This window comes from Carcharhinus amblyrhynchos, chromosome 9 (assembly GCF_965287045.1).
Source record: "Carcharhinus amblyrhynchos chromosome 9, sCarAmb.v2.hapA, whole genome shotgun sequence".
Taxonomy (NCBI): Eukaryota; Metazoa; Chordata; class Chondrichthyes; order Carcharhiniformes; family Carcharhinidae; genus Carcharhinus; species Carcharhinus amblyrhynchos.
The window spans coordinates 108,586,694-108,613,951 of NC_137332.1; the positions used below are offsets into that span (position 1 = coordinate 108,586,694).

Genomic DNA, 27,258 nt, shown 5'->3' on the forward strand with positions numbered 1-27,258 from the left:
GAGTTAGCACTTCAGGTCAACAACCATTCGAACTTCCTGAACCATGGGCTGGCCCTCTTTGAACTTATTTAATTCTCTGCCAATCTACTTATCTAAGACATTATTTGTTTCACAAAAGGTTACACACAGATACACCCATTTGTGCTGTTCCAGTGATAGTTCATTATGAGCTATCAGTCTGGCAGCTTCAGCAGGGCACAAAGAAAGGGCAATATTGCCACAGAGAAATAACAATGTAGGTTATTAGGAGGTTAATGGAGACCTTTAAATCATAGAATCCTAGAATCTACAGTGCAGGGGAAGGCCATTTGGCCCACTGAGTATGCATCGACAACAGTCCACTCAGGTCCTAGCCTGTAACCCCATATAAGAGCAGAATGTGGAATCATTGTGGGTGGAGATTAGGAACAGCAAGGGGAGGAAGACGCTGGTGGGTGTCGTCTATAGGCCCCCAAATAATGACCTGGAGGTGGGGCGGGCTATTAATGAGCAAATAAATGCTACGTGCAGGAATGGAACGGCGATAATTATGGGGGATTTCAATCTACATATTGATTGGTTGACCCATGTTGGACGTGGTGGGCTTGAGGATGAGTTCTTGGAATGCTGCCGGGTTAGTTTCCTTGAACAGTGTGTGTTGGAGCCGACGAGGGAGCGAGTTATCTTGGATCTGGTGTTATGTAATGAGGCAGGTAGAATTAGGGACCTTGTGGTGAAGGATCCTCTTGGGAAGAGTGATCATTGTATGGTAGAGTTTCTGATGCAGATGGAGGAGGAGAAAGTAGGAACCTGGACCTGTGTCCTTTGTTTGAACAGAGGGGAGTACGATAAGATGAGACAGGAATTGGCGAATGTAGATTGGGGGAGTAGATTGGGAGGTAGGTCTGCTGAGGAACAGTGGAGGATCTTTAAGGAGATCTTTCTTGGTGCTCAGCAGAAATTTATTCTGATGGTAAAAAAGGATCGTAGGAGGGGAGATAATCAGCCGTGGATAACGAAGGAGATAAAGGCGAGTATTAAATTTAAAGCTGATGCGTTTAGAGTGGCTAAGAGTAGTGGGCGAGAAGCGGATTGGGAGAGGTTTAAATATCAACAAAGAATGACGAAGAAGTTGATAAAGAAAGGAAGGATAAACTATGAAGCTAGGCTAGCGCTAAATATAAAAAAGGATAGTAAGAGTTTTTATAAATATATAAAAAGGAGAAGGCTGGCTAGGGTGAATGTTGGACCCTTAGAGGATGAGAGGGGGGACTTAGTGGTGGGGAATGAGGAAATGGCTGAGGCCTTGAATAACTATTTTGCTTCAGTCTTCACGGAGGAGGATGCGAATAGTTTGCCGGGTGTTAACGATGGAAAGATGGTAGGAGTGGAGGGCCTGAATGAGATCATTGTTACTAGAGAGGCAGTGCTCGACAGACTAGAGGGACTGATGGTGGACAAGTCCCCAGGACCGGATGGAATGCATCCAAGGGTTCTGAAGGAAATGGCAGAGGTGATAGTGGATGCCTTGGTGATTATTTTCCAAACCTCGCTGGATTCCGGGGAAGTGCCGGAAGATTGGAAAATGGCTAATGTTACGCTGCTGTTTAAAAAGGGTAGCAGGCAAAAGGCAGGGAATTATAGGCCGGTTAGTTTAACGTCTGTTGTAGGAAAAATGCTTGAATCCGTAATCAAGGAGAAAATAGCGAGGCATCTTGAGAAGAATTGTTTGATAGAGCAGATGCAGCACGGTTTCGTTAAAGGGAAGTCGTGTCTGACGAATTTATTGGAATTCTATGAGGATGTGTCCAGTGCGGTGGATAGAGGGGAACCGGTGGATGTGGTGTTTCTCGATTTTCAGAAGGCATTTGATAAGATGCCGCACAAAAGGTTGTTACAGAAGGTTAGGGGGCATGGAGTTGGGGGTAGGGTGTTAGCGTGGATAGGGGATTGGCTGTCAAATAGGAGGCAGAGAGTGGGGGTCAATGGGTGCTATTTGGATTGGCAGTTGGTGACAAGTGGAGTGCCCCAGGGATCAGTGCTGGGGCCTCAGCTATTTACCATTTATATAGATGATCTGGAGGAGGGAGCCGAGTGTAAGGTGTCGAAATTTGCTGATGACACAAAGATAAGTGGAACGGCAAATTGTGTGGAGGGTGTGGAAAGTCTGCAGAGGGATCTAGATAGGCTGAGCCAATGGGTGAGGACCTGGCAGATGGAATACAATGTTGGCAAGTGTGAGGTTATCTACTTTGGTAGGAATAATGGTAGGAAAGACTACTACTTACAGGGCGAAAAGCTGCAGCATGCTTCGGTGCAGAGGGACCTTGGGGTCCTTGTGCATGAGTCGCAAAAACCCAGCCTACAGGTGCAGCAGGTGATCAGGAAGGTGAATGGGATGCTGGCCTTCATAGCGAAGGGGATTGAATATAAAAGTAGGAGGTCTTGCTGCAACTGTACAGGGCACTGGTGAGGCCACAGCTGGAGTATTGTGTGCAGTTTTGGTCGCCGCACCTGCGCAAGGATATTTTGGCCTTGGAGGGAGTGCAGAGGAGGTTCCCTAAGCTGATACCGGAGTTGAGGGGCTAAGCTATGAGGAGAGGCTGAATAGACTGGGCTTGTACTCGTTACAGTTTAGAAGGATGAGGGGAGATCTCATTGAGGCGTATAAGATGATGAAAGGGATGGATAGGGTAGAGGTGGAAAGGTTCTTCCCGCTCAGAAAGGACAGTAGGACTAGAGGGCACAGCCTCAAGATAAGGGGGGGGCAGTTTAGAATGGAGTTGAGGAGGAACTTCTTCACTCAAAGGGTGGTGAATCTCTGGAATTCTCTGCCCGTTGAAGTGGTTGAGGCCACCTCGCTAAATATATTTAAGACGCGGGTAGATAGGTTTTTGGTAGGCAAGGGGATTAAAGGTTATGGGGAGCAGGTGGGTAAGTGGAACTGAGCCACTTCAGATCAGCCATGATCTTGTTGAATGGCGGGGCAGGCTCGAAGGACTAGATGGCCTACTCCTGCTCCTATTTCTTATGTTCTTATGTTTCTTATTTACCTTACTAATCCCCTGACACTAAGGGCCAATCAACCTAACCACACACCTTTGGACTGTGGGAGGAAACCGGAGCACTGGAGGAAACCCCCACAGACACTGGGGAGAATGTGCAAACTCCACACAGACAATGACCCGAGGTTGGAATTGAACCAGGATTCCTGGAGGCAGCAGTGCTAACCACTTCGCTTTAAATTTGATTTAAATGGAGCCGAGAATGGCAAGAGGCTATTTAATGGTGAATGTTAAAAATGTGTTACCAAGAAGATCAAAATTTGAACTTACTTCTTGTACCCAAGGTCTTTTTGAACTTTTTCATGACTGATTTGCTCATACTGCACGTGGAGATTATGGTGAGTATTAACAGGATGCACAAAATCACCAACATGAACACCGCAATTTGTGAAATTTCTGTTGAAAGACCAAAAAGTGATTGAAATTACACACATCCAAAGGTTAGATAAGAGGTACAAATGAAAACTAAGGGGGTGATCCCACTATAAAAATTTCCAAGTGCCGAGTGAGCTTGAGAACAGAAGTTTCAGATCCATTTTTGTTTGCGCGAGTTTAAAAATGTAATCCTGTGCCACTCTGTTCATGTTTTCTTTGTACAATCTGTTTCCTGCCAGCAGAGGGAGGGGAGGGAGTCTAACTTGCTAGAAAGCCTGCAGCAGGCTGTAGAGTGTGCAATCGTGCATGTACACATCACTCTGTTCTGTGCAACAGAACAGAGATCTGTCGGTCACTCCTCTCCCCTACCCCCAGAATATCACAATCCTGCCTTCTCAACCTCCCCCCCACCAACAATCGCTGGCCTCCCTGGCTGATTAGCTCCCCTACAAACCTGGATATTGCCCCTCCCCCACTTTGATCAACCCCCACCATCCCCGGCTCCAATCGAACCTGATTTTTTTGCATCTCATGCAATCTTACCGGCTCACCCCGCCCATCGACTAGCAGAACGAGAAGGTAAGATTGCCCGGTAGGTGTAATTTAAGGGAATTCTTTACTTATGGACCTAGGACGTCTGTGGCATAGTGAATTACCCATTCGGTCATTGCAGCACATTGTAGGATTAATCCTTAATTAGTTACATTGTCCAGTTCACTCCCTAAGGCATTATGATTGTCCCTTCAAAGATACAATGAACTGTGCCTCAAGTGCTCTTAATAGAACATCACACACTCTAACACCTCACAATCTAATAGCATTCATCCTAAATAGAGAGAGGTGGATACTCAGCAAGACCTTGGTGTCCTCATGCATCAGTCGCTGAAGGTACAACAGGCAGTAAAGAAAGCAAATAGTATGTTGGCCTTCATAGCGAGAGGATTTGAGTAGAATGAGAGGGACGTTTTACTGCAATTGTCCAGGGTTCAGTGAGGCCACACCTGGATTCTTTTGTGCAGTGTCGGTGTCCCTATCTGAGGAAGGGTGTCCTTGCTATAAAGGGAGTGCAGCAATGGTTTACCAGGCTGATTCCGGGCTTGGTAGGTCTATCACATTAGTTAGGAGTAAGTGGGTTAGGATTGCATTCATTGGAATTTAGACGAGTGAGAGGGGATCTCATAGAAACTTATTTCGTTCTAACCAGGATTACACACGGTATATTCAGGAACAATTTCCCAATCGTCAAGGAGTCCAGGACTACGGGTCATAGTTTGAGGGTAAGGGGTAAACCTTTTAGGATTGAGGTGAAGGGAAATTTCTTCACCCAGAGAGTGGCAAATGTGTGCTGTTCTCTCCTATAGGAAGTAGTTGAGATCAAAACTGTGCATGATTTTAAGAAGAAATTAGATATAACTTTTGGGGCTAAACGGATCAAGGGATATGGGGGGGTGGGGGGGAGGCGGGAGAAGAGGGGATCAGGATATTGAATTTGATGATCAGCCATGATCAAAATGAATGACCAGAGCAGGCTCGAAGAGCCTACTCCTGCTTCTAATATCTATGTTTCTAATCTCTGCTCTTATTCTCTCAAAAACAAATTTAAATTGAGCATAGAATTATAGAATTCCTACACTGCAGAAGGAGGCCATTCAGCCCGCACTGACAACAAACACACTGAGGCTTTATTCCTGTAACCTCACACATTTACCTTCCTAATCCCCCCGACACTAACAGGGAATTTAGCATGGCCAACCCACCAAATTCTATATCTTTGGACTGTGGGAGGCAACTGGAGCACCTGGAGGAAACCCACGCAGACATGGGGAGAATGTGCAATCTCCACACAGACAGTGACCCAAGCTGGGAATCGAACCCAGGTCCCTGGTGCTCTGAAGCAGCAGTGCTAACCACTGTGCCACTGTGTTGCCCACGTGCGCATTTCCTACAATGAAGACAGTTCAAAATATTTAACTGTCTGGGAAGTATTTTGGGATGTTCTGAAGTTGTGGGAGGGTAATGCAAATCTCAGCCTTTCTTTAATTTTTCAGTTCTCTTACTTGCAAAGGTTCAATTCTTGCTTCTGCACTGCCACCTCTGTTGCCCTTCAGGGTTCTATCCTTGGTTTCCCCTGCACCCCCTTCCCACCTCCCTAACTACTTGCTGTCCCTTTGTGACATTTTTATTAGTTTTTAGGTTTCATATTCACATTGGCAATACCTAGCTGTACCCTCCCAACCACCTCTCTTGACTCTTCCAAACTATCAGCTGCTTATTAGCCACCCAGTGCTGGATGAGCAGAAATTTCTTCCAACTAAATAATGGGAGTTATGATAGCTCCAGGAATCAGCTGTGGAGGAACAGTGCCTTTATTGTACAGTCTAAAATAAACTAAAACCACATGGCTGTGATGAACACAACTGGTCCCAACCAGGACTAAAAGATAATGGACCCTCTCCGGGTCTTGCTTTATACAGGTCTCAGTATACAAGCTCCACCTGGTTGGTTAATTACCAACTGGATTAATTACCACCAGGGCGGCACACTGGCATAGTAGTTAGCACTGCTGCCTCACAGCGCCAGAGATCCAGGTTCAATCCCAGCCTTGGGTGATTGTGTGGATGGAGTTTGCGTGTTCTCTGTGTGGGTTTCCTCTAGTTTCCTCCCACAGTTCAAAGATGTGCAGATTAGTTTGACTGGCAATGCCAAACTGCCACTTGTGTCCTGGGATGTGCAGGTCAGGGGGAATAATGGGACAAATATGTGGGGATAGGGCCTGGGCAGGATGCTCTTTTGGAGAGTCAGTGGAGGCTTGATGGGCTGAATGGCCTCCGTCTGTTGTGATGGATATCACACTGTCCCAGAATTTGATTTAGGATAAGGAAGGATCAGCAGCAGAGATTAATACATGAAGTGTTTTAATTCAAAGTGAAAAAAAACATTTCAGCAGACAGGTCATTCAAAAGTCAGTATCGGCTTAAGAAAATTCAGCTGACCCAGGATCATGAAGTAACTAAAGGACAAAAACAAGATTTGAAGATCCTTGGGAATTGACATTAATTCTTCTAACTACCTTCCTGCAATTATAACTACTAAAACTAGAGTACAAAAAACATCTACAGATAATTCTATTAGTTTTAAGATAGCTGTGGCGCAAAAGTTAAAATTCTAAATTGGGGCAAGGCCAATTTTGATGGTATCAGGCAGGAACTTTCAAAAGTTAATTGGAGGAGCGGGAAGGCAAAGGGATGTCTGGTAACTGGCAGGCTTTCAAAAGTGTGTTAACCAGGGTAAACACATCCCTCTTAGAGTGAAGTGCAAGGCTGGCAGAAGTAGGGAATCCTGGATGACTCGGGATATTGAGGCCCTGGTCAAGGAGAAGAAAGAGGCACATAACATGCAGAGGCAACTGGGATCAAGTGAATCCCTTGAAGAGTGTAGAGGATATATGAGTAGAGTTAAGAGAGAAATCAGGAGGCCAAAAAGATTGTTTTGACAGATAAGGCAAAGGAGAATCCAAAGAGCTTCTAAAAATACATGCAGGGCAATAGAGTAACAAGGGAGAGAGTAGGCCCTCTTAAGGATCAACAAGGTCATCTATGTGCAGATCCACAAGAGATGGGTGAGATTCTAAATGAATATTTCTCAGAGAAAAGCATGAATGGTAGGGAACTTGGGAAAATAAATAGTCTTGAGAAGCGTACATATTACAGCAAAAGAGGTGTTGAAAGTCTTAAAGCGCATCAAGGTAGATGAATCCCTGGGACCTGATGAAATGTATCCCAGGACATTATGGGAGGCTAGGGAGGAAATTGCAGGTCCCTTAGCAGAGATACTCGAATCATCGATAGTCACGGGTGAGGTACCTGAAGATTGGAGAGTGGCAATGGGCCAGTGGGCTGACGAATGGCAGATGGAGTTTAATTTAGACAAATGCAAGGTGATGCATTTTGGTAGATTGAACCACGGCTGGGCTTACTCAGTTAATGTGTTGGGGAGAATTACAGAACTCAAAGATCTAGGGGTACATGTTCATAGCTCCTTGAAAGTGGAGTCACAGGTGGAGAAAGTGGTGATGAAGGCATTCGGCATGCTTGGTTTCATTGGTCAGAACATTGAATATAAGAGCTGGGACATCTCGCTGAAGTTGCACAAGACATTGGTAAGGCCACAGTTGGAACACTGTGTACAGTTCTGGTCATCCTGTTATAGAAAGGATATTATTAAATTAGAAAGAATGCAGAAAAAATTTATTAGGATGCTATTGGGACTTGATGTTTTGCATTATAAGGAGAGGCTGGGTGGACTGGGACTTTTTTCTCTGGAGCGTAGGAGGTTGAGGGATGATCTTACAGAGGTCAATAAAATAATGAGGGGCACAGATCTGCTAGGTAGTCAATATCTTTTCCCAAAGATCAGGAAGTCTAAAACTAGAAGGCTTGGGTTTAAGGTGAGAGGGGAGAGATACAATAGGGTCCAGAGCAGCAACTTTTTCACACAGAGGATGGTGAGTGTCTGGAACAAGCTGCCAGAGGTAGTAGTAGAGGCGGGTACAATTTTGTTTTTTAAAAAGCATTCAGATAGTTACATGGATAAGATGGGTGTCGAGGGACATGAGCCAAATGTGGGCAATTGGGATTAGCTTAGGGGTTTAAAAAAAAGGGTGGCGTGTACATGTTGGGCCCAAAGGTCTGTTTCCATGCTGTAAATGTCTATGTGCATCTATGTGTGCATCTATGTTCATAACAAGCAAAGAACAAAATAAGCAAACTTCCTAATCTTTATCACCATTTGGAATAGTGGCAGCATATTTAAGAATCTTGATACACTAAAAATAGATAATGTTGAGATGTGTCTCTCACAAACTCCCTGTCTGACTTCATATCTTAAACACCTGACATTCAAACAGACTCAAAGAACATTAAATTGCACGCTTGATGATAAAACTCATTTTGCCACTGAACATTACGTGATGCAACAGATAAACACACAAAGGGGCCTGTAGTACCAAATAAGGAAGAAATAAGCATGTAAACAGGCAGAATCTACAGATTTGTCAACTACTCTACCACCAGCTGAGAGTGCAGTCAAAACAATTCTGTTCTGCAAGCCTGCTTCATCAACAAACAGCCTTGTGGTTTTTGTAAGTGTTTCAATTAAACTTAGAAATGTATTAGAAATTGGTCTGAGATACTTTAAGATTTTCCATATTTAGAGGTATTATTCTCTTAGAGAAGTTAATTTGTTAACAGATTAATCAATTTATACTTTTAACTCTGCAGTTCTGTATGTGTCAGTTGGGCGTATTTTATAATAAAATACCAATAGGAATAAACCATATAGTCTTAATCTCATAAGTCTTAGGTCCTAGACACTCATTTAGGAAATCTTGAATGACAAGGATTCACAACCGACAGTTAGGGGTTTAGTTATGAGTGACGAATATTAATATCACCCATTCAAAAGTAACCAAAACCCTGTTTAACTATTTGAGACGCGGAAGAATAATCTCCCCTCGTGAGAGCTATTCTGAGTCTTAGCAGAGAAGCAGATTTCTCTATTTTGGTGGCTCAGCCTCATATAGGCTTGTAAGATAGTTCCTTTGGATCCGGGATACATAAACCGTTCACACTGCACTGTAGGGATTCGAACATACCCCAGTGAGCTCGTATTCAATGAGTCCTACAAGGAGGTCACTCAGTGATTCCCCATGCAAGTCACGGGAGTTATCACAGGAATACTGAAGTTGGTGCTCCTGTTCCTACTCCTAATTGCATTCCCTTGCTACCAGTTCCATCCCTCTCCCTGGCGGCAGTCTGATATTAAAGCAGTCTCTTTACAGCATTGGTGTCCCACTTGACCCTCAGTTGGGCTTCTGACTTCTGTTATGTATGTTGGGGCATAGCCCCTTTAAGGGATATGACCTCAGGTATGGGGTGAACTGTTGGGAGTGGGCAGTCAATGTTTGGGGTGTGGAGCGAGTAAGCCTAATAAAGATCTGTGTTCCCTGACACCTGATTGTGGAGTAGTTACTGAGGAGAAACCTCGGCCCCATAGGATTTAACAGTTTTTTAACAATTTAACATTAACGTCATTTCTTAAACTGTCTTATTTTCACCTCAGCAACACTTGAACCATCTCAGTTCACGTGTTGCCGAAAACATCAGTCATGCCTGCATTATCCCTGTGCTTTCCATTGCCTTCTCGCTGCTCTCTCATTTTTTAAAAATCCCTACCAGTCCATAAGGAGATCATTTGGCCCGTCGAGTCTGTACTAACCACAATCCCACCCAAACCCTACTCCCGTAACCCCATGCATTTACCCTGTTAGTCCCCTGACACTAAGGGGCAATTTAGCATGGCCAATCAACCCTAACGTCTTTGGACTGTGGAAGGAAACCAGCGTAAACCGACGTGGACATGGGGAGAACGTGCAAACCCCACACAGACAATGATCTGAGGCCAGAATTGAACCTGGGACCCTGAGGCTGTGAGGCAGCAGTGCTAACCACTGTGCCACCGTGCTGCCCAAATTTCACCTTAAAATTCAGCCCTTACAAACCTCTTGTCGCCTTGTCTTAACTCACACCACATCGCTTTCCCCTATCACCCCTGTGCTCACTAATGGCACTGGTCAAGCAAAGCCTTGGTTTTAAAAGTTTGATCCTTGGGGTGGGATTTTACAGGCTCGCTCAACCTGAGACCAGAAAATCCCATCCGAGGTCAACAGACATTCCCATTGTCCGCCCTGTGACAGATGAGGCAGTAGAATTCTGGCGTTGACTTCAAATCTTTGGCTTTGCTGCTCCCATCTCTGCAATCTCCTCCACTGTCAAATTTTCTGGGATCTCTCTAATTTTGGCCTTCTGTGCATCTGTTACTTTAACCGTTCATTGACTGGTGGCTATGCCTTCATTTGCCGAGGCCTCAAACTCTGGAATTCCATCCTTGCACCCCTCTGCCTCTCAAACTGTGTTTTTGTTTCTCAAAGAAACTCTTTAAAACCCACCTCTTTGACCAAGCTTCTGATTGCCTGATCTAATAGTTTCTTTACTGTCTCAGTGTCTACGGAAGGGAATTTTAAATCAACTAGTTAGATTCACAGACAGTTGTAGTCTTCTTTAGTGACAGGGTAGCTAGAAGGGGTTAAATGATTCATTTATAACCAGTTAATGTTGACAGTTTGCTCATATGTGAATGCAATAACAGTATTAAAACAAATGAAACTGATTCTTAAGTAAATGTTAAAATATTGAATGTATAAGATGCGTTGTTCATCTCAGTCAGAAGTGAGGATATGCAAAATGTAATGGTAAAATCAAAAGTTCAGAGCTGGGAATCCATTAGTCAGATGAAATAAGCTTTAGAAACTTCAAGTCTCGGGACATTATGCATACATTACTCCACTACCCGGGGAGACGCAGATCTCTCTGTCTTGGCGATGTGCCTGTGGGAAAGGTTCAGTTATGGAAAGCGTCCTGAACTACATAACAAGCAGGAAATAGTTTTAGCCAATGGTGGGAAGATGTCTGCAATTAAATGGACAAGTGAAGTATCATTATGTCAAGTGGTATATTGCAATTGACTGAGATATTCTGTCAAAAGCTGGACTGACATGCTAACATCAAGTGAAATTGAATCTAAGCTAATAAAATAAAAAAAACTTAGTAAATGAAAGTTATAAATTGCTCTATATTTTGGCTGAGTGCCTCAGATCTTCGGAGAGGTTTAGAGCCCTGTACCTACGCTGTCTGACCCTCTGAAGGCCTCTGAATGACCATACATTAATGTCTTGTACGAGTTTTGTGTTTTAAAATAAATTTTGGTTAGGTTTTTTGAACAGAGATTTTGTCTTTTGCGAGTTTTTAAATAGAGTCTAAGTTTTTAGGCATCAGCTACCTTTTTAAATGAAAAATCCCCACTACACTGCTATACTTTATTCTATAATGCTTCCATGAAACATGTCGGGATGATTTCTTATTTTAAAGGAATTGTATAAATTTAAGCAGCAGTTAAACACCATAACACACTGAACTATCACACAAACTGGATGGTAAACAATACAGAGAGAACAGACATGAGTACCCCTTCATACCTTCAACCTGTAGCCAACACATAAGGGCTGCAAAGAGAACGATGAATGAAAGCATTGCAGCAAACTGCAGGAATAGTAATGCATTTCGTTGGAAACCTATATCTAGAAAAACCAACAAATGGACATCAGAATTACTCACAGAAATGTAGACTGTTATAGCACAGAGGAAGGCCATTTGGCCCATCATACCTATGCCATTTCTTTTGTGTGGAGATGCCAGCATTGGATTGGGGTGGGCACAGTAAGAAGTCTCACAACACCAGCTTAAAGTCCAACAGGCTTATTTGGATTCACGAGTTTTCGGAGGGTTGCTCCTTCTTCAAGTGGATGGAGAGGTCAGTTTCACAAACACAGGGTATATGGACAAAATATCTATATATAGCCACATATGTTTGTGAAACCTGTCTCTCCACTCACCTGATGAAGCAGCAGCACTCCGAAAGCTCATGATTCCAAATAAACCTGTTGGATTTTAACCTGGCATTAAGAGACTTCTTGCTGTGCCCATCTCTTTGGAAGGGCAAATTAATTAGTCCTGCCTTCCTGTTCTTTCCCCATAGCCTGACCACTTTTCTCCCCACTAATTTTGGTCTTTCCAAGGTTCCCATTGAATCTGCTTCCACTGCCCTTCCAAGCACACAGCACTCACAGTTTGGAATAAATCACTCGACACAGGGTCATAGAATCCCTACAGTGCAGAAGGAGGCCATTCGGCCCCTCGGGTCTGCACCGACCACAATCCCATCCAGGTCACATCCCCGTAACCCTATGCATTTACCCTAGCTAGCCTCCCTGACACTAAGGGGCAATTTAGCATGGCCAATCCACCTAACCTGCACATCTTTGGACACAATTGAACCGGGGTCCCTGGCACTGTGAGGCAGCAGTGCTAACCACTGTGCCACTGCACTGCCTCAATATATCAGAAGCAGAATTCAAGACAACATTGGGTGACATTTAACTGTCTTTTGGGGCGGGGGGGAAACGCATCTTACCAGCACATCCCACCAGTCAATTGGCGTGACGAGGCAGTAAGATCAGGCAAGAGGTGAAAAATACGGATTTGTACCCAGTTTTGACCCTCTTCCAATGTTACTGGTAAAATCAGCTTTGCATCCATAAAGGACTTGAAAATTATTTCAATATAGAATCATAGAACTCTACAATGCAGAAAGAGACCCTTCGGCCCATCGAGTCTGCACCGAATACAATCCCACCCAGGCCCTACCCCCATATCCCTCCATATTTTACTCACTAATCCCTCTAGCCTACGCATCGCTGGACACTAAGGGGCAATTTCTTAGCCTGGCCAATCAACCTAACCCGCACATCTTTGGACTGTGGGAGGAAACCGGAGTACCCAGAGGAAACCCTCGCAGACACGAGGAGAATGTGCAAACTCCACACAGACAGTGAACCGAGCTGGGAATCGAACCCAGGACCCTGGAGCTGTGAAGCAGCAGTGCGAACCACTGTGCTACCGTGCCACCCGATATTTATGATCCATTTATGAGTTATAATTGGTAGACGGCATGGTGGCAGAGTGGTTAGCACTGCTGCCTCACAGCGCCAGACTGTGGGATATACACTTGCACTGTGGAGAATGATGTTGGCCAGAAGAGCACTTCCCACTCACTAGCTATTTATGGTGAGTCAAACCTTCCAGTGGTTCATTTATTTACAGTGGGTCAAACATTTATTAGTGAAAACAATACTCCACTGACAATTCCTGTACTCAGTCCAGTCTTTTTTATTCATTTCTGGGACAGGGACGTCGCTGGCTTTCCAGCATTTATTGCCCACTCCTAGTTGGTCTTTTAGGGCAGTTAAGGGTCAACCGCATTGCTGTGGCTCTGGGCTCACATGTAGGCCAGACCGGGTAAGGATGGCAGATTTCCTTCCCTAAAGGACATTAGTGAACCAGATGGGTTTTTCTGACAATCGATGGTCATCATTAGATTCTTAATTCCAGATACACTTTATTGAATTCAAATTCCACCAGCTGCCGTGGCGGGATTCGAACCCGGGTCCTCAAATTATTAGCTGAGTTTCTGGATTAATAGTCTAGTGACAATACCACTAGGCCTCCCCTAAATTAGGAGGATTCATTTGAGAAATCAGCCGTCATATCGATTCCCGGCATGGGTCACTGTCTGTGTGGAGTTTGCACATTCTCCCCGTGTCTGTGTGGGTTTCCTCCGGGTGCTCCGGTTCCCTCTTACAGTCCAAAGATGTGCTGGTTGGCTGGATTGGCCATGCCAAATTGCTCCTTGGTGTTTGGGGATTAGAAGGGTAAACACAGAGGGTTACAGGGATAGGGCCTGGGTGGGATTGTGGTCAGCGCAGATTCAAGGGGGATTCTACGATCTGACTTAAACATCATGACTGAATCCCGGGGATGCTATCGTCTGGGCTCACTTGTTCTTACTCGTCTGTTGAGGTCCTCACCGGTGAAGACCACGTACGAACCCCACCAACAGGGATCTGACATGATGGCCATGCTGGTGGGAACGGAGGCCGTAGAAGCCTCCCGGGTGGACAGCAGCAGGGCTGAGCAGTGCCCTTCCAGCAGTGCCAGCCTGGCATTCCTGGGTGGTGGGGGAGGGTAGAAGATCCCACCCAACACACTTCTCTTACCTATTCTTTGAGGGTCGTGGTGCAAACATAGAAATATAATACCAAAGACGACAGCAGCAGCAGAAATCAGTGCGACAATGGATAATACCATTGCAACAGTTAACTGAGGTGGAAGCCCTGTAACAAAAAAAAACACTCTGTTAAAAACTCATTTCACATCAGACCTCAGACTTTTTTCCCCCCATTTAAAGACGTGGGTCAGGGCCTGAAGCCCGCGCTCTCCTTCCACAAGATGGCCGACGGGGGCTCGGGATCCTGGGTAATCCAGAAATCGCTGGCAGTCTCACAGCTGATTTCTCAAATGAATCCTCCTAATTTAGGGGAGGCCTAGTGGTATCACCGCTAGACTACTAATCCAGAAACTCAGCTAATGATCTGGAGACCCAGGTTCAAATCCCGCCACAGCAGCTGGTGGGGTTTGAATTCAATAAAATGTATCTGGAATTAAGAATCTAATGATGACCACCGATTGTCAGAAAAACCCATCTGGTTCACTAATGTCCTTTAGGGGAGGAAATAAGAACACAAGAACATAAGAAATAGGAGCAGGAGTAGGCCATCTAGCCCTTTGAGCCTGCCCCGCCATTCAGTAAGATCATGGCTGATCTGAAGTGGATCAGTTCCACTTTCCCGCCTGCTCCCCATAACCCTTAATTCCCTTGTCGATCAGAAATCTATCTACCCATGACTTAAATATATTCAATGAGGTAGCCTCCACCACCTCAATGGGTAGAGAATTCCAGAGATTCACTACCCTCTGAGAGAAGAAGTTGCTCTTCGGCTCTGTTTTAAACCCCCTTATTTTGAGGCTGTGCCCTCTAGTCCTGGTTTCCTTTCTAAGTGGAAAGAATCTCTCTACCTCTACCCTATCTAGCCCCTTCATTATCTTTTAAGTCTCTATAAGATCCCCCCTCAGCCTTCTAAACTCTAACGAGCACAGACCCAATCTATTCAATCTCTCTACATAAGCCAATCCTCTCATCTCCGGTATCAGCCTGGTGAACCTTCTCTGTACTCTCTCCAAGGCCAATATAACCTTTTGCAAATAAGGGGACCAAAACTGCACACAGTACTCCAGCTGCAGCCTCACCAGTGCCCTGTACAGTTGCAGCAAGACCTCCCTGCTTTTATATTCTAACCCCCTCGCTATAAAGGCCAGCATTCCATTCGCCTTCTTGATCATCTGCTGCACCTGCAAACTGAGTTTTTGCGAATTGTGCACAAGGACCCCCAGGTCCCTCTGCACTGTAGCATGCTGCAACTTTTCACCATTTAAATAATATTCCATCCTACTATTATTTCTTGCAAAGTGGATAACCTCACATTTGCTAACGTTATACTCCATCTGCCAGCTCCTCGCCCACTCGCTCAGCCTATCCAAATCTCTCTGCAGACTTTCTGTGTCCTCCACACAATTCGCTTTCCCACTCATCTTCGTGTCATCAGCAAACTTTGTTACCCTACACTCAGCCCCCTCCTCCAGATCGTCTACTAAATGGTAAACAGTTGAGGCCCCAGCACTGATCCCTGCAGCACTCCACTAGTCACCAACCGCCAACCAGAAAAGCACCCATTGATTCCAACCAACCAGAAAAGCACCCATTTATTCCAAATCTGCTGTCCTTACCTGGTCTGGCCTACATGTGACTCCAGGGCCACAGCAATGCAGTTGACGCTTCAGTGCCCTAAAAAGGCAACTAGGGGTGGGCAATAAATGCTGGAACGCCAGCAACGTCCATGCCCCAGAAATGAATAAAAAACTGGAGCGAGCACAGGAATCGTCAGTGGAGTATTGTTTTCACTCACCGTAAATAGCTAGTGAATGGGAAGTGTTCTTCTGGCTAACATCATTCTCCACAGTGCAAGTGTATATCCCACAGTCTGATTTGATGGCTTCATAAATGACCATGGTGCTGTTGTCTGCTGTTAACTGGTGGCGTTCGTCAGCTCTGATCATTTGGTTGTCTTTCCACCACAGCACGGAGCTGGCTTTGCCCACAGATACCTGACAGACAAACCCAATAACTGTGCCCACAAAGGTCGAATTGCTGAAGATCAAAGGCTCTGCCAGTGGCTCTGCGGGAGTGAACAAAGGAACAGGTTTGAGCTTGAAGAAATTACCACTGACCTCGCCTGTGGCTGAGATATTCCGATCTCGCTCGCCTGCCTTTCAACCCCTCACTTCCCCCACTGGGAATGGAGATCTCGGTGCTCAGCTAAAACCCCATGCACTGCAGCCGCACTGGACAATCCCAGCCGTGGGCAAGGTCGGAAGTTTGGCTGAGCGCCTCCTACTCCCCCAAATTTATATTCAGGTGAGGCTCCCTGATTGGGCAATTACGACTTCAATCAGGGAGCTCGTACTCCAAGAGGCTAACCTCTTCGCCTCATTGAAGCCGTTACGATATCGCGTGGGCCTCTCTGCTGACTTATGTCAGTATTCACATCAAATGAGGCTCAGGCCTTATTTTCTCAAATTACTGCTGGCAACGAGATCGGAGAATGCCGCCCCAGTGCTTCACATTGCACTAGTGCAGTTAACTGACAAAAAGATCTGTCCTTTACAGGTGCTTATTGTCACTTCCATCAGTTAAACAGACCAATTCTGAGATATAAGCTGGAATTTTACCACCCCGCCCACAACAGGAATCCGAGAGGGCGAGGGGCGGACAATGGAAAGGTCCATTGACTTTGGGCGGAATTTTTTGGTTTGGTTTCGGGGCGAGCGAGGCCATAAAATCCTGCCCTTAGAGTAAGACGACTCATTATTAACGTAAGCTGTGTGATATACATAGTTTGCACAGAACTTACTGGGCAAGATTTTGCAGCTGCAATTGTCCCAAAACTGGAAATTCCTGTCCAAGGATCAATGGATCTTTGCATGGTCCACCTCCCCCACCCCCAATTCCCTGCCCGCTATGATTCCCATGGTGGGCAGAACGGAGAAATTCCAGCACATGTTGACAATGATAGTGTCTTATTATTTTCTCTGTAACAGACCTGGGGAAAGTTGGTCAATTATAACTACAACAAGCTAAGTAACATTTTGACCTGTCAACATCCGAAATGACTACAATGAAATAAGGTGTGCAGGTTAGGTGGGTTGGCTATACTAAATTGCCCCTTAGCGTCCCAAGGTGTGCAGGTTAGGTGGATTGGCCATGCTAAATTGCTCTTACTGTCCATACTCAATTCAAGTAGATTTTCTTGCTTGTGCAGCTACAACACATTTATTTACATATTTAACATGCAGTGGAGGAAAGCGCTATTTATTTATTGATTTATTCATTTTCTCTGAACAATGTGGACCATCCACATATTTAGATTGTGTCTAAGAAAGGTGCTGTAATGTTTTTCCAAATTCTTTCCGTAACTGAAATAACACCTCAGAGGCCAGTGTCCCTTCACCAAATTTACCAACTGCATTCCACTCCAAGAGTGCTTTAGATGCACAGTCAGAATCTGGAGTGCCAGAAGACTTGTTACTCCTATATTTGTATACAGGTGGGTCTCCCTGATTGGACAATTACGACCTCAATCAGGGAGCTCATACTCCAAGAGGTCAACCTCATGAGCCTCATTGAAGCTGTTACGATAATCCTGTGGGTCTCTCTTCAAATGAGGCTCAGGATGTAGCACTCGGAGAGATTGTGGGTTCAAGTCCCACTCCAGACATGTCAGCCCATACCCTAGGCTGCGGTGCTGAGAGAGTGCAGCGCCATTGGAATTGAGCTAGGTGTAGTGTTAAATTGAAACCTTGTCTAGCCTTACAGATGGATGCAAAAGATCCCCCAGCATTTTTCCAAAGAATAGCAGGGCAATTCTCTCTGGTAAAACACAAAATACTGTGGAACTGGAATCGGAAACAACAACAATGTATTTCAGTATTGCGAAGTACTCTGTTCGAAGCAGAGCATTTCGAAACAATAGCTCTCTTCTCTCTCCACAGATGCTGTCAGACCTGCTGAGATTTTCCAGCAATTTTCTGTTCTTGTTTCAGATTCCAGCATCTATCTTAGTGTTTAACTCTCTGCCACTTCCCTTCCAGGAATCCATTCCCTGAAGAAATATTGTTCTTCTCTCTGACAGAATTTCCATTTGTCTCTTTCTCCCTGTGCATCCTTTGTCCAACTCCACCCCTCTCCCCACCCTCATAGTACAACACTCTGCTGACTCTCTTCCCTCTCACTGTTCTGACCAAGGGTCATCTAGACTCGAAACATTGGCTCTATTCTCTCTCCACAGATGCTGTCAGACCTGCTGAGATTTTCCAGTAGTTTTCTGTTTTCGAATTCTCTCCGGTGGCTTGGCCAACATTCATCCTTCAAGCAAGGTTTGTGGGAGAAAGAAATGAATGATAGGGGTCATTCACTTTGCAGTTCGCGGTAGCTTGCTGTGCACAGATCTGCAACTGTGCCTCTCCTATCTCATTTGAAAAGGAGTTATTTGTCTGCAAAGTAAATCAATGGAGAGGGGCAAAATTTCCACACGCCACCCCTCCCAAATTCACAGCGGAGGAGGACCCTCACCATTGGCTGCAGACTGGGTCTTCTGGTCCTGCCACTGTCAATGGGATTCCCTATTAAATCCAACACCCAGGAAACCTGCGGCAGAGGCCTGCCATCAAAAAGGTCCCGCCTGGTGAGAAGGGTTAGAAAATTCTGGCCTAACTCTAAGGCACTCAGAATGCGAGAAATACCATCAGGGATCGACGAGCCCCTGTTCAAAAGTGTTTAAAATTGTTATCGCAAAATAGGGGTGGCGTGGTGGCAAAGTGGTTAGCACAGCTGCCTCACAGCGCCAGGGACAATTCCCGGCTTGGGTCACTGTCTGTACGCTCTCTCTGTGTCTGTGCCGATTTCCTCCGGGTGCTCTTTAAGGCATTTTAGTCTTTCTAAAACATTTTTTCCTCTTCTGCTCCCCTAAATCTCACCCCATGGCGCCAGGGACCCAGATTCAATCTGGGTCTATGTGGAGTCTGCACGTTCTCCCCATGTCTGCATTCCTGCTTGGCGCTCCAGTCTCTTCCCACAGTCTGAAAGATGTGCCGGTTAGCTGCATTGGCCATGCTAAATCCTCCCTTAGTGTACCCGATCAGGCGCCAGAGTGTGGCGACTAGGGGATTTTCACAGTAACTTTATTGCAGTGTTAATGTAAACCTACTTGCGACAATAATAAATAAATGGCTCCAAGCATCTTAAATTGATATCACAAAATAATTACCACCCCAAAGCACTTACCAATGACATTGAGTTGGATCATTTGGACCCTGCTTCCATTTAAGTTAATCTGCACTTGGTACAGTCCTCTGTCAGACAGTGTGATGTTCCTCAACAGCAGTGATCCATTGGTACTGTTGAAGGTGCATCGATTTTTGTATGAGTCAGTGAAGGTGGGCACTTCTGTCACCATGTAGTAGTTGAGGATTTTCCTTCCTGAAAACATCCAGCTGACGTGCTGGACATTTTGATAATCTTCATGCCTGAATCCAGGCAACAAAATGGACGACCCAACAGCTCCGACAAGACTTGGACCCTTCATTCCTGATTGGGCTGATGGACAAGGAACAACGTAAATGCACCAAGAGGTGTACACTCGCTTCCAATTCTACATTTGGGAACTGAATTTAACATGCCATGGTAGGAATTGAATCAGTAAAGTTTTCACAGCAAAACATTGGAACTAGAAGCAGGAGGAGGCCATTTGGCCCTTCGAGCCTGCTCCACCATTTATTTTGATCATGGCTGATCATCAAATTCAATATCCTGATTCCCCCTTTTCTCCCATATCCCTTGATCCCTTTAGCCCTAAGAGCTATATCTAATTTCTTCTTGAAATCACACAATGTTTTGGCCTCAACTACTTTCTGTGGTGGTGAATTCCACACATCCACCACCCTCTGGGTGAAGAAATTTCTCCTCACCTCAGTTCTAAAAGATTTACCCCTTATCCTCAAACTATGACTCCCTAGTTCTGGACTCCCCCACCATTGGGAACATTCTTTCTGAATCTACCCTGTCTAACCCTGTTTATCAGTTTCTATGAGACACCCCTCACGCTTCTAAACGCCAGTGAATGCAAGCCTAACCGATTAAATCTCTCCTCATACGACAGGCCTGCCATCCCAAGAATCAGCCTGGTAAACCTTCGCTGTGCTCCCTCTATAGCAAGGGCATCCTTCCTCAGATAAAGACACCAAAACTCCACACACAATACTTCAGGTGTGGCCTCACCAACGCCCTTTAAAACTGCAATCCTTAGTTTGAAGACAAGGGGTAATCTTTGAGGACGCAGGTAAGGAGAAATTTCTTCACCCAGAGGGTGGTGCATGTGTGGAATTCACTACCACAGAAAGTAGTTGAGGATGGAAATATTGTGTGATTTCAAGAAGAAATTAGATATTGCTCTTGGGGCTAAAGGGGTCAAGTATTATGGGGGGAGAAGGTGGGATCAGGATATTGAATTTGATGATTAAAATGAATGGCGGAGTAGGCTTGAAGGGCCAAATGGCCTACTCCTGCTTCTAGTTTCTATGTAATGTTCCAGAGAGAGCTGTAATAAAAGCAAAATGCCGCGGATGCTGGAAATCAGAAATAAAAACAAAAAATGCTGGATTCACTCAGCATTTGTGGAGAGAGAAACAGGGTTAACATTTTGGGTCCACTGTGGGATTGCCACGGAACTTGCAATCCAGCACCCCAGGGTAATGCTCTGGGGACCCATGTTCGAATCCCACAACAGCAGATGGTGAAATCTGAACTCAGCACAAATCTGGAATGTAAACTCTAATGATGACCATGAAATCATTGTTGCAAAGACCCATTTGGTTTAATAATATACTTCAGGGAAGGATATCAATTATTCTTACCAGAAGACTTTGGAGCAGAATGAGGCCATTTAGCCCATTTGATCACAGCTGATATGTTCCTCAATCCAATTCTGCTGCACTGGTCCCTGGCACTGTCACCTAGCACAAGCTGGCACTACATGGTGGCACAGTGGTTAGCATTGCTGCCTCACAGTGCCAGGGACCCGGGTTCGATTCCCGGCTTGGGTTATTGTCTGTGTGGGGTCTGCACATTCTCCCTGTGTCTGCGTGGGTTTCCTCCGGGTGCTCCGGTTTCCTCCCACAGTCTGAAAGACACGCTGGTTAGGGTGCATTGACCCAAACAGGTGCTGGAGTGTGGCAGTTAGGGGACTTTCACAGTAACTTCATTGCAGTGCTAACATAAGCCTTACTTGTGACTAATAAATAAACTTTAACTTTTGCCAGCATGACAGTGCTAACTGTGTCACTGGGCAATGCTCAGTGGACCTGAGTGGGAGTCTCATGGTGGAGTAAGGGGGGTGGGGAGAAAATGTGTGTGTAGACTCCATCACTGCTGCTCATCTGTTGAAGGAGCAGAGCTCTGAAAGCTTGTGGCTTGTGCTACCAAATAATCCTGTTGGACTTTAACCTGGCGTGGTGAGACTTCTTACTGTGCTTACCCCTACCCAACACTGGCATCTCCACATCCCATTTATGGCGTAGCCCTTTAGGAAGAACACGAAGATGTAGAAAAGATTTATGAGAATGGTTCCAGGAATAAGGAATTTGAGTTACTTGTGGCTGGAGAGGAGAATCATAGATTCCTACAGTGTAGAGGGAAGCCATCCAGCCCATCAAGACTGCACCAACAATCCCACCCAAGCCCTATCCCCATTACCCCACACTTTTACCCCACTAATCCCTTTAACCTACATATCCCAGGACACTAAGGAGCAATTTAGCATGACCAATGCACCTAACCAGCAGCATATCTTTGAGAGGAAACCAGAGCACCAGGAGGAAACCCATGCAGACACAAGGGGAATGTGCAAACTCCACACAGACAGCGACCCAAGCCAGGAATCGAACCAGAGACCCTGGCTCTGTAAGGCTGCAATGCAAACCACTGTGCTGCCCCCTAGAGTTGTTTTCCTTTGGGAAGAGAAGGTTGAGAAGAGATTTGATAAGAAGTGTTTATAAGTAAGGAGTGGTCTATAAAGAGTTAGTTGTTCAATCGTTTCACGGGATATGCATGCCCCACTGGCTAAACTGAAATGTGCCACACTTTATGTAAAGTTTGAACTGTAAATGTACTTTGATGCATTTTACAAAAGAAGCATATTTTTTGAACTAGTTAAGCTAGAAGTTGTCACACACAGTGGAAGAAACGGCACTCATTGTCAAGTTAACAGTCATGGTAAAATTAGTGTTGGAGAATTGGTGGAATTAGGAGTTACAGCACAAAATTAATAGAATCCTACAGTGCAGAAGGAAGCCATTCGGCCCATCCAGTCTGCACCAACCACAATCCCTCCCAGTCCCTAGCCCTGTAATTCCATGTGTTTACCCTGCTAATCCCTCTGACACTCAGGGTCAATTTAGCATGGCAAATCTACCTAACCAAACACACCTGTGGACTGTAGGAGGAAACCAGAGCACCCGGAGGAAACACGCACAGACACGGGGAGAATGTGCAAACTCCACACAGTGTCCCGAGTCGGGATTCGAACCGGGATCCCTGGTGCTGTGAGGCAGCAGTAACTAACCACCCTGTCACAGTGCAAGGTAATAAGGAGAGCTAGCAATGACTTGGTGGTGGCAGTATTTTCATCTTTAGAAAGGCGTTGTTCCAGGTCCTGCTTCAGAGCTGCAATAATTTTGGGCCGTTATTGAAATTTTGATCAGAAACTACTTACATGCCCTGCCCTGGGTGAAGCCAGCATCAAAGGGAGTCGGCAGAGTTCGATATTGTCCACATTACGCTTTCTCTGATATTGCACACCCAGAGCCGTGGTTTACAAACAATTCCAATTTTTGTTGCTGCATTTAATGGGCCAAATGACCACGTGAATGACCACACGCACACACACCATCATTTGTTCTTTATTATTTCGGGGTGCGTGGCACAATGAGATGCTAATATAATTAGACAACACTTTTGACGTCTACGCTTTGGGAACCTGGGATCAAATCTACAAGTGAAATTTAAATTCCACATTTGAAAATAAACCAGCCTCACTAACGATGACTATACTAATACTATAATTGTATACAGCAGTTAAGGAAAAATTCTGGGCTTTATTAATAGGGACATAGAGTACAAAAGCAAGGGAGTTATCCTGAACTTATACATTTGTTAGACTCTTCGTCCGGCTTATCTCACTTTGTTGGCCTCCAGCCGTCCTGTTGCTGGCCCTGGGTGGGTGTTGGCTTTGAAAAAAAAACACAACAACACATATGATTTAATTTTGCTGCGACTGGTTCACAGCAACGGCAGGAAATCTAAGAAGTTTGCCCACCCTGGGATTTCCTGCTGGGCAGGGAAAGGGGAGGAAGAGGATGAGATGTGCAGGGATAAGGATTTTTTTCACAGAGATGCTGGACATTGGGGAAAGAGCAGATTGAATGTGTGATAGCATGACAGTTATCTGCCTTCCCTCAGGCTGCTCCCCTTGTTCGGACACCCTGCACCCCAGTCCCACAGACATTCCCACTTGTCCTCATCCAGGTCCCCTCCCCGCCTTACCTGCTGCTGTCGCCGCTAGTTCAACACACAGGGCAAGTTGGATGAAATTCCACATGTTGGTGGCGAACATTATCCAGGACTAATAACGAATAGAGAAAGCCTTTCCGTTTGGAAATCGACAAGGGCGCGGAATCCACACAAGGAAGTGTGTCGATTTCACCTCGCCGTGTGTTGCATTAAGTATTACCAGGCAGAGAAACAACCCACCCACGCATAACCCCCCTGCCCTAATAACCGGCAGCGAGTTGAAAATTCATCTTCATTCATTTCTAACTCCGGAAACATCTCTCACTGTCTCATTGCTACCCTCTGTCACCCGCTCTGTTCTGCCCCTCCCATTTCACTTTTGAGTCATCCTATCCCTGAACCTGAGCGGAATTCACCTCTCTGAGTCACAAAGTTTCTGCTTCAGGGTATGACCCTCAATATTGGACCGTCGTCGTTAAATCTTGATCAGACACCCCCTGCTGGCTGAGTGAATTGGCCATGTGAAATTGGATTGGCCATGCAAAATTGCCCCTCAGTGTACAAACACGCGTAGGTTAGGGGGATTGGCCATGCAAAATTGCCCCTCAGTGTACAAACACGCGTAGGTTAGGGGGATTGGCCATGCTAAATTGTCCCTTAGCGTGCCAGCATGTGTAGGTTAGGGGGATTGGCCATGCTAAATTGCCCCTTAGTGTGCCAACATGTGCTGCGTAGGTGGATTGACAATGCCAAATTGCTTCTCAGTGTGCCAACATCTGTAGATTAGGGGGATTGGCCATGTTAAATTGGATTGGTCATTCTAAATTATCCCTTAGTGTGCCAATATGCGTAGGCCATGCTATATTGTCCCTTAGTGTGCCAACATGTGAAGGTTAGATGGACTGGTCTTGCTAAATGGATTGGCCATGATAAATTGCTCCTTAATGTGCAAATGTGTGTAGGCTAGGGGGATTGGCGATGCTAAATTGCCCCTTAGCATGCCAACATGTGTAGGTTAGGGGGATTGGTCATGCTAAGTTACTCCTTAGCAAACTAACATGTGTAGGTTAGGTGGATTGGCCATGCTAAATTGCTCCTTAGCGTGCCGACATGTGTAAGTTAGGGGGATTGGTCATGCTAAGTTGCCCCTTAGCAAGCTGACATGTGTACGTTAGGTGTATTGGTCATGCTAAGTTGCTCCTTACCATGCCAACATGTGTAAGTTAGGGGGATTGGTCATGCTAAATTGCCACTTAGTGTGCCAACATTTGTAGATTAGGTGAATTGGTCATGCTAAATTGCCCCTTAGCGTGCCAACATGTGTAGGTTAGGGAGATTAGCCATGCTAAATTGCCCCTTAGTTTGCAAACATGTGCAGGTTAGGTGGATTGGCCATGCTAAATTGCCCCTTTGTGTGCCAACATGTGTAAGTTAGGGGGATTGACAGGGTAACTGAGGGGCTGAATGGTCTCATTCTGCGCTGTAGGCATTCTATGATTCTATGACACATGTCCTGCCCTGGGTGAAGCCAGCGTCACAGGGAGTCAGCAGAAGTTGTCAATGTCCATGCTACGCTATCTCTGATATTGTACAGCCAGACCCAATTCCATTTTGGGAGGTTGCATTTAAGTGGGAGCAACTGACCATGTGAGCCACCTACCAGTTTCATTCCAGGTACTTTCAACCCTCCACCAAACAAAGTCTCATCAGAATGTCTGTGAAGGTTAGATTTGCTCTTTATTGAGTTGATATCTGGCCCAAACTGGAAGACCCCATATTGGGCCTGTTCCTCTCTGTCTGAAGAATGGTTCAAGGGGGTGAGAAACCTCAGCTCTGATTGGAGACGTCGGGACTTTTCTCCTTGGAGAGAAGGTGAAGAGGAGATGAAAGAGAGGTATTCAAAATCACAAGGGGGCTGGGACTGGGCAGATAGGGAGAAACTGTTCCCCCTCGTAAAAGGATCAAGAACACAAGGGCACAGATTTTAAGTTATCTGTAAAACAAGCAAACGTGATATGAGAGGAAGCTTTTTCACACAGCGAGTGGTTTGGGGTCTGGAATGCCCTGCCTGGAAGTGTGGTGGAGGCAGGTTCAATCAAGACATTCGAGAGGGCATTGGATGATTATTGAACAGAAACAATGTGCAGAGGTACGGGGAAAAGGCAGGGGAATGGCTCGAAGTCATGATGCATATTTGAAGAGATTGGCGCAGACGCAATGGGCCAAATGGCCTCCTACTGTGCCGTAACAATTCTGTGACAGCAAACTGTCGGAGGCCAGCTTTGGACACGGGTCTCAAGTCGGCTTAAGGGGGGCAGTGGTGTGTATGTGTCCCCCTTATCCTCCCACTCCACTACCCAGACCGATTGCCACCCCTGCTCCTCCTCCCCCCCCACCGATCGCCCGCAGAGTGGCAGCTGACCCCCCTGCCCCCCTCCACTAGAGTTCCATCTGCCCCCGCTCCCTGAGATACATCTTACCTGCCTCCCGCCGCACCCCCCCCTCCCCCCGAGATACATCCTCCCTCACGCTTTTCGCCCCCGGGGCCGCTTTCTCCGTTTTCTGCGGCTCGGGACTGAACTGACGCGGGTGCGCGTTTTCAAATTTTTTTCTAACTGCGCATGCGCAGTTCAGAGCTCCGATCATTTCGGCCACGCTAAGCCCTGCCCACATTGCAAATCGGACTGGAGCCTGCTGAGAGCGTACGGGGGTGCCTGAAAGCGGATTTCTAAGTTGGATCTGTACTACGCCCAGAATCGGCACTTAGGATCAAAACGGTAAAATTGGGCCACGGGTGTCAGTCCAGTTGTCATGACGTTTCCAGTAGGTTCAGAGCCACCAGCATTTCTAAAGGTATTTCACAGGATGTGAAGCCCAACAAAGAGATTCGCTGTTGGAGACAGTCCAAAAGAAACACATCATCCTGCTAATCGCAAACGCTTTGAGTAGACGATTGCACCATCCAGGGAAGACGTACGCATGTTAACCTTTTAGAATGAACAGAAGCTGAGGGGACAGGCAGCCAAATATACAGAGAGATCCTTCAAAGGGAAATAATGACATCATTGACAACCTTTTTGTGGAAGTGAGGGGCAGTTTCCATCTAGCAGCCTGTAAGCCAGTTCTAGCTCGCAGACCAGAGGCAAGAGTGCAAAAACCTTCGTGGAGGCAGGTAATACTCACATCACTGCTGAACCGAGACGAAACCTTCCCCAGAGTAACTTTTCAATTGTACAGAGTGTGGTGACTATAAGCTGTCCTTTATTTATCGATCTATTGAACTGGATGATGTTTAGGAATAGGGACGTCCTGAAAGAGTTCAGATCTCATAAATACACTTTGGATTAACAAGGGTACATAGAACATAGAACAGTACAGCACAAGAACAGGCCCTTCAGCCCACAATGTTGTGCTGAACATGACACTAAATTAAACAAATCCTTTCTACTTGCACTTGGTCCATATCCCTCTACTCCTTGAATATTCATGTGCTTATCTAAAAGCCCCTGAAATGCCCCTATTGTATCTTCCTGCACCACCACCCCGAGCATTGCATTCCAAACACCTACCGCTTTCTCTGTAAAGAAAA

At 45.7% G+C, this 27,258-nt stretch overlaps 1 protein-coding gene across 2 annotated transcripts in view; it reads right to left on the bottom strand.

The window, feature by feature from the left end:
• Positions 1-23,894, bottom strand: part of LOC145348174 (uncharacterized) — a 44,928-nt gene extending 21,034 nt beyond the window's left edge. For both annotated transcript variants that reach the window (XM_080196367.1, XM_080196366.1), the window contains exons 1-6: positions 23,703-23,894; positions 19,389-19,700; positions 15,955-16,224; positions 14,149-14,265; positions 11,512-11,613; positions 3,315-3,440 (exon numbers count right to left, since the gene is read on the bottom strand). In XM_080196367.1, coding sequence (XP_080052493.1) covers positions 3,315-3,440; positions 11,512-11,613; positions 14,149-14,265; positions 15,955-16,224; positions 19,389-19,700; positions 23,703-23,772 — 997 coding nt within the window. In that variant the 5' untranslated portion in view covers positions 23,773-23,894. The remainder of the gene's footprint in view (positions 1-3,314; positions 3,441-11,511; positions 11,614-14,148; positions 14,266-15,954; positions 16,225-19,388; positions 19,701-23,702) is intronic.
• Between the last annotated feature and the right edge of the window lie 3,364 nt (positions 23,895-27,258).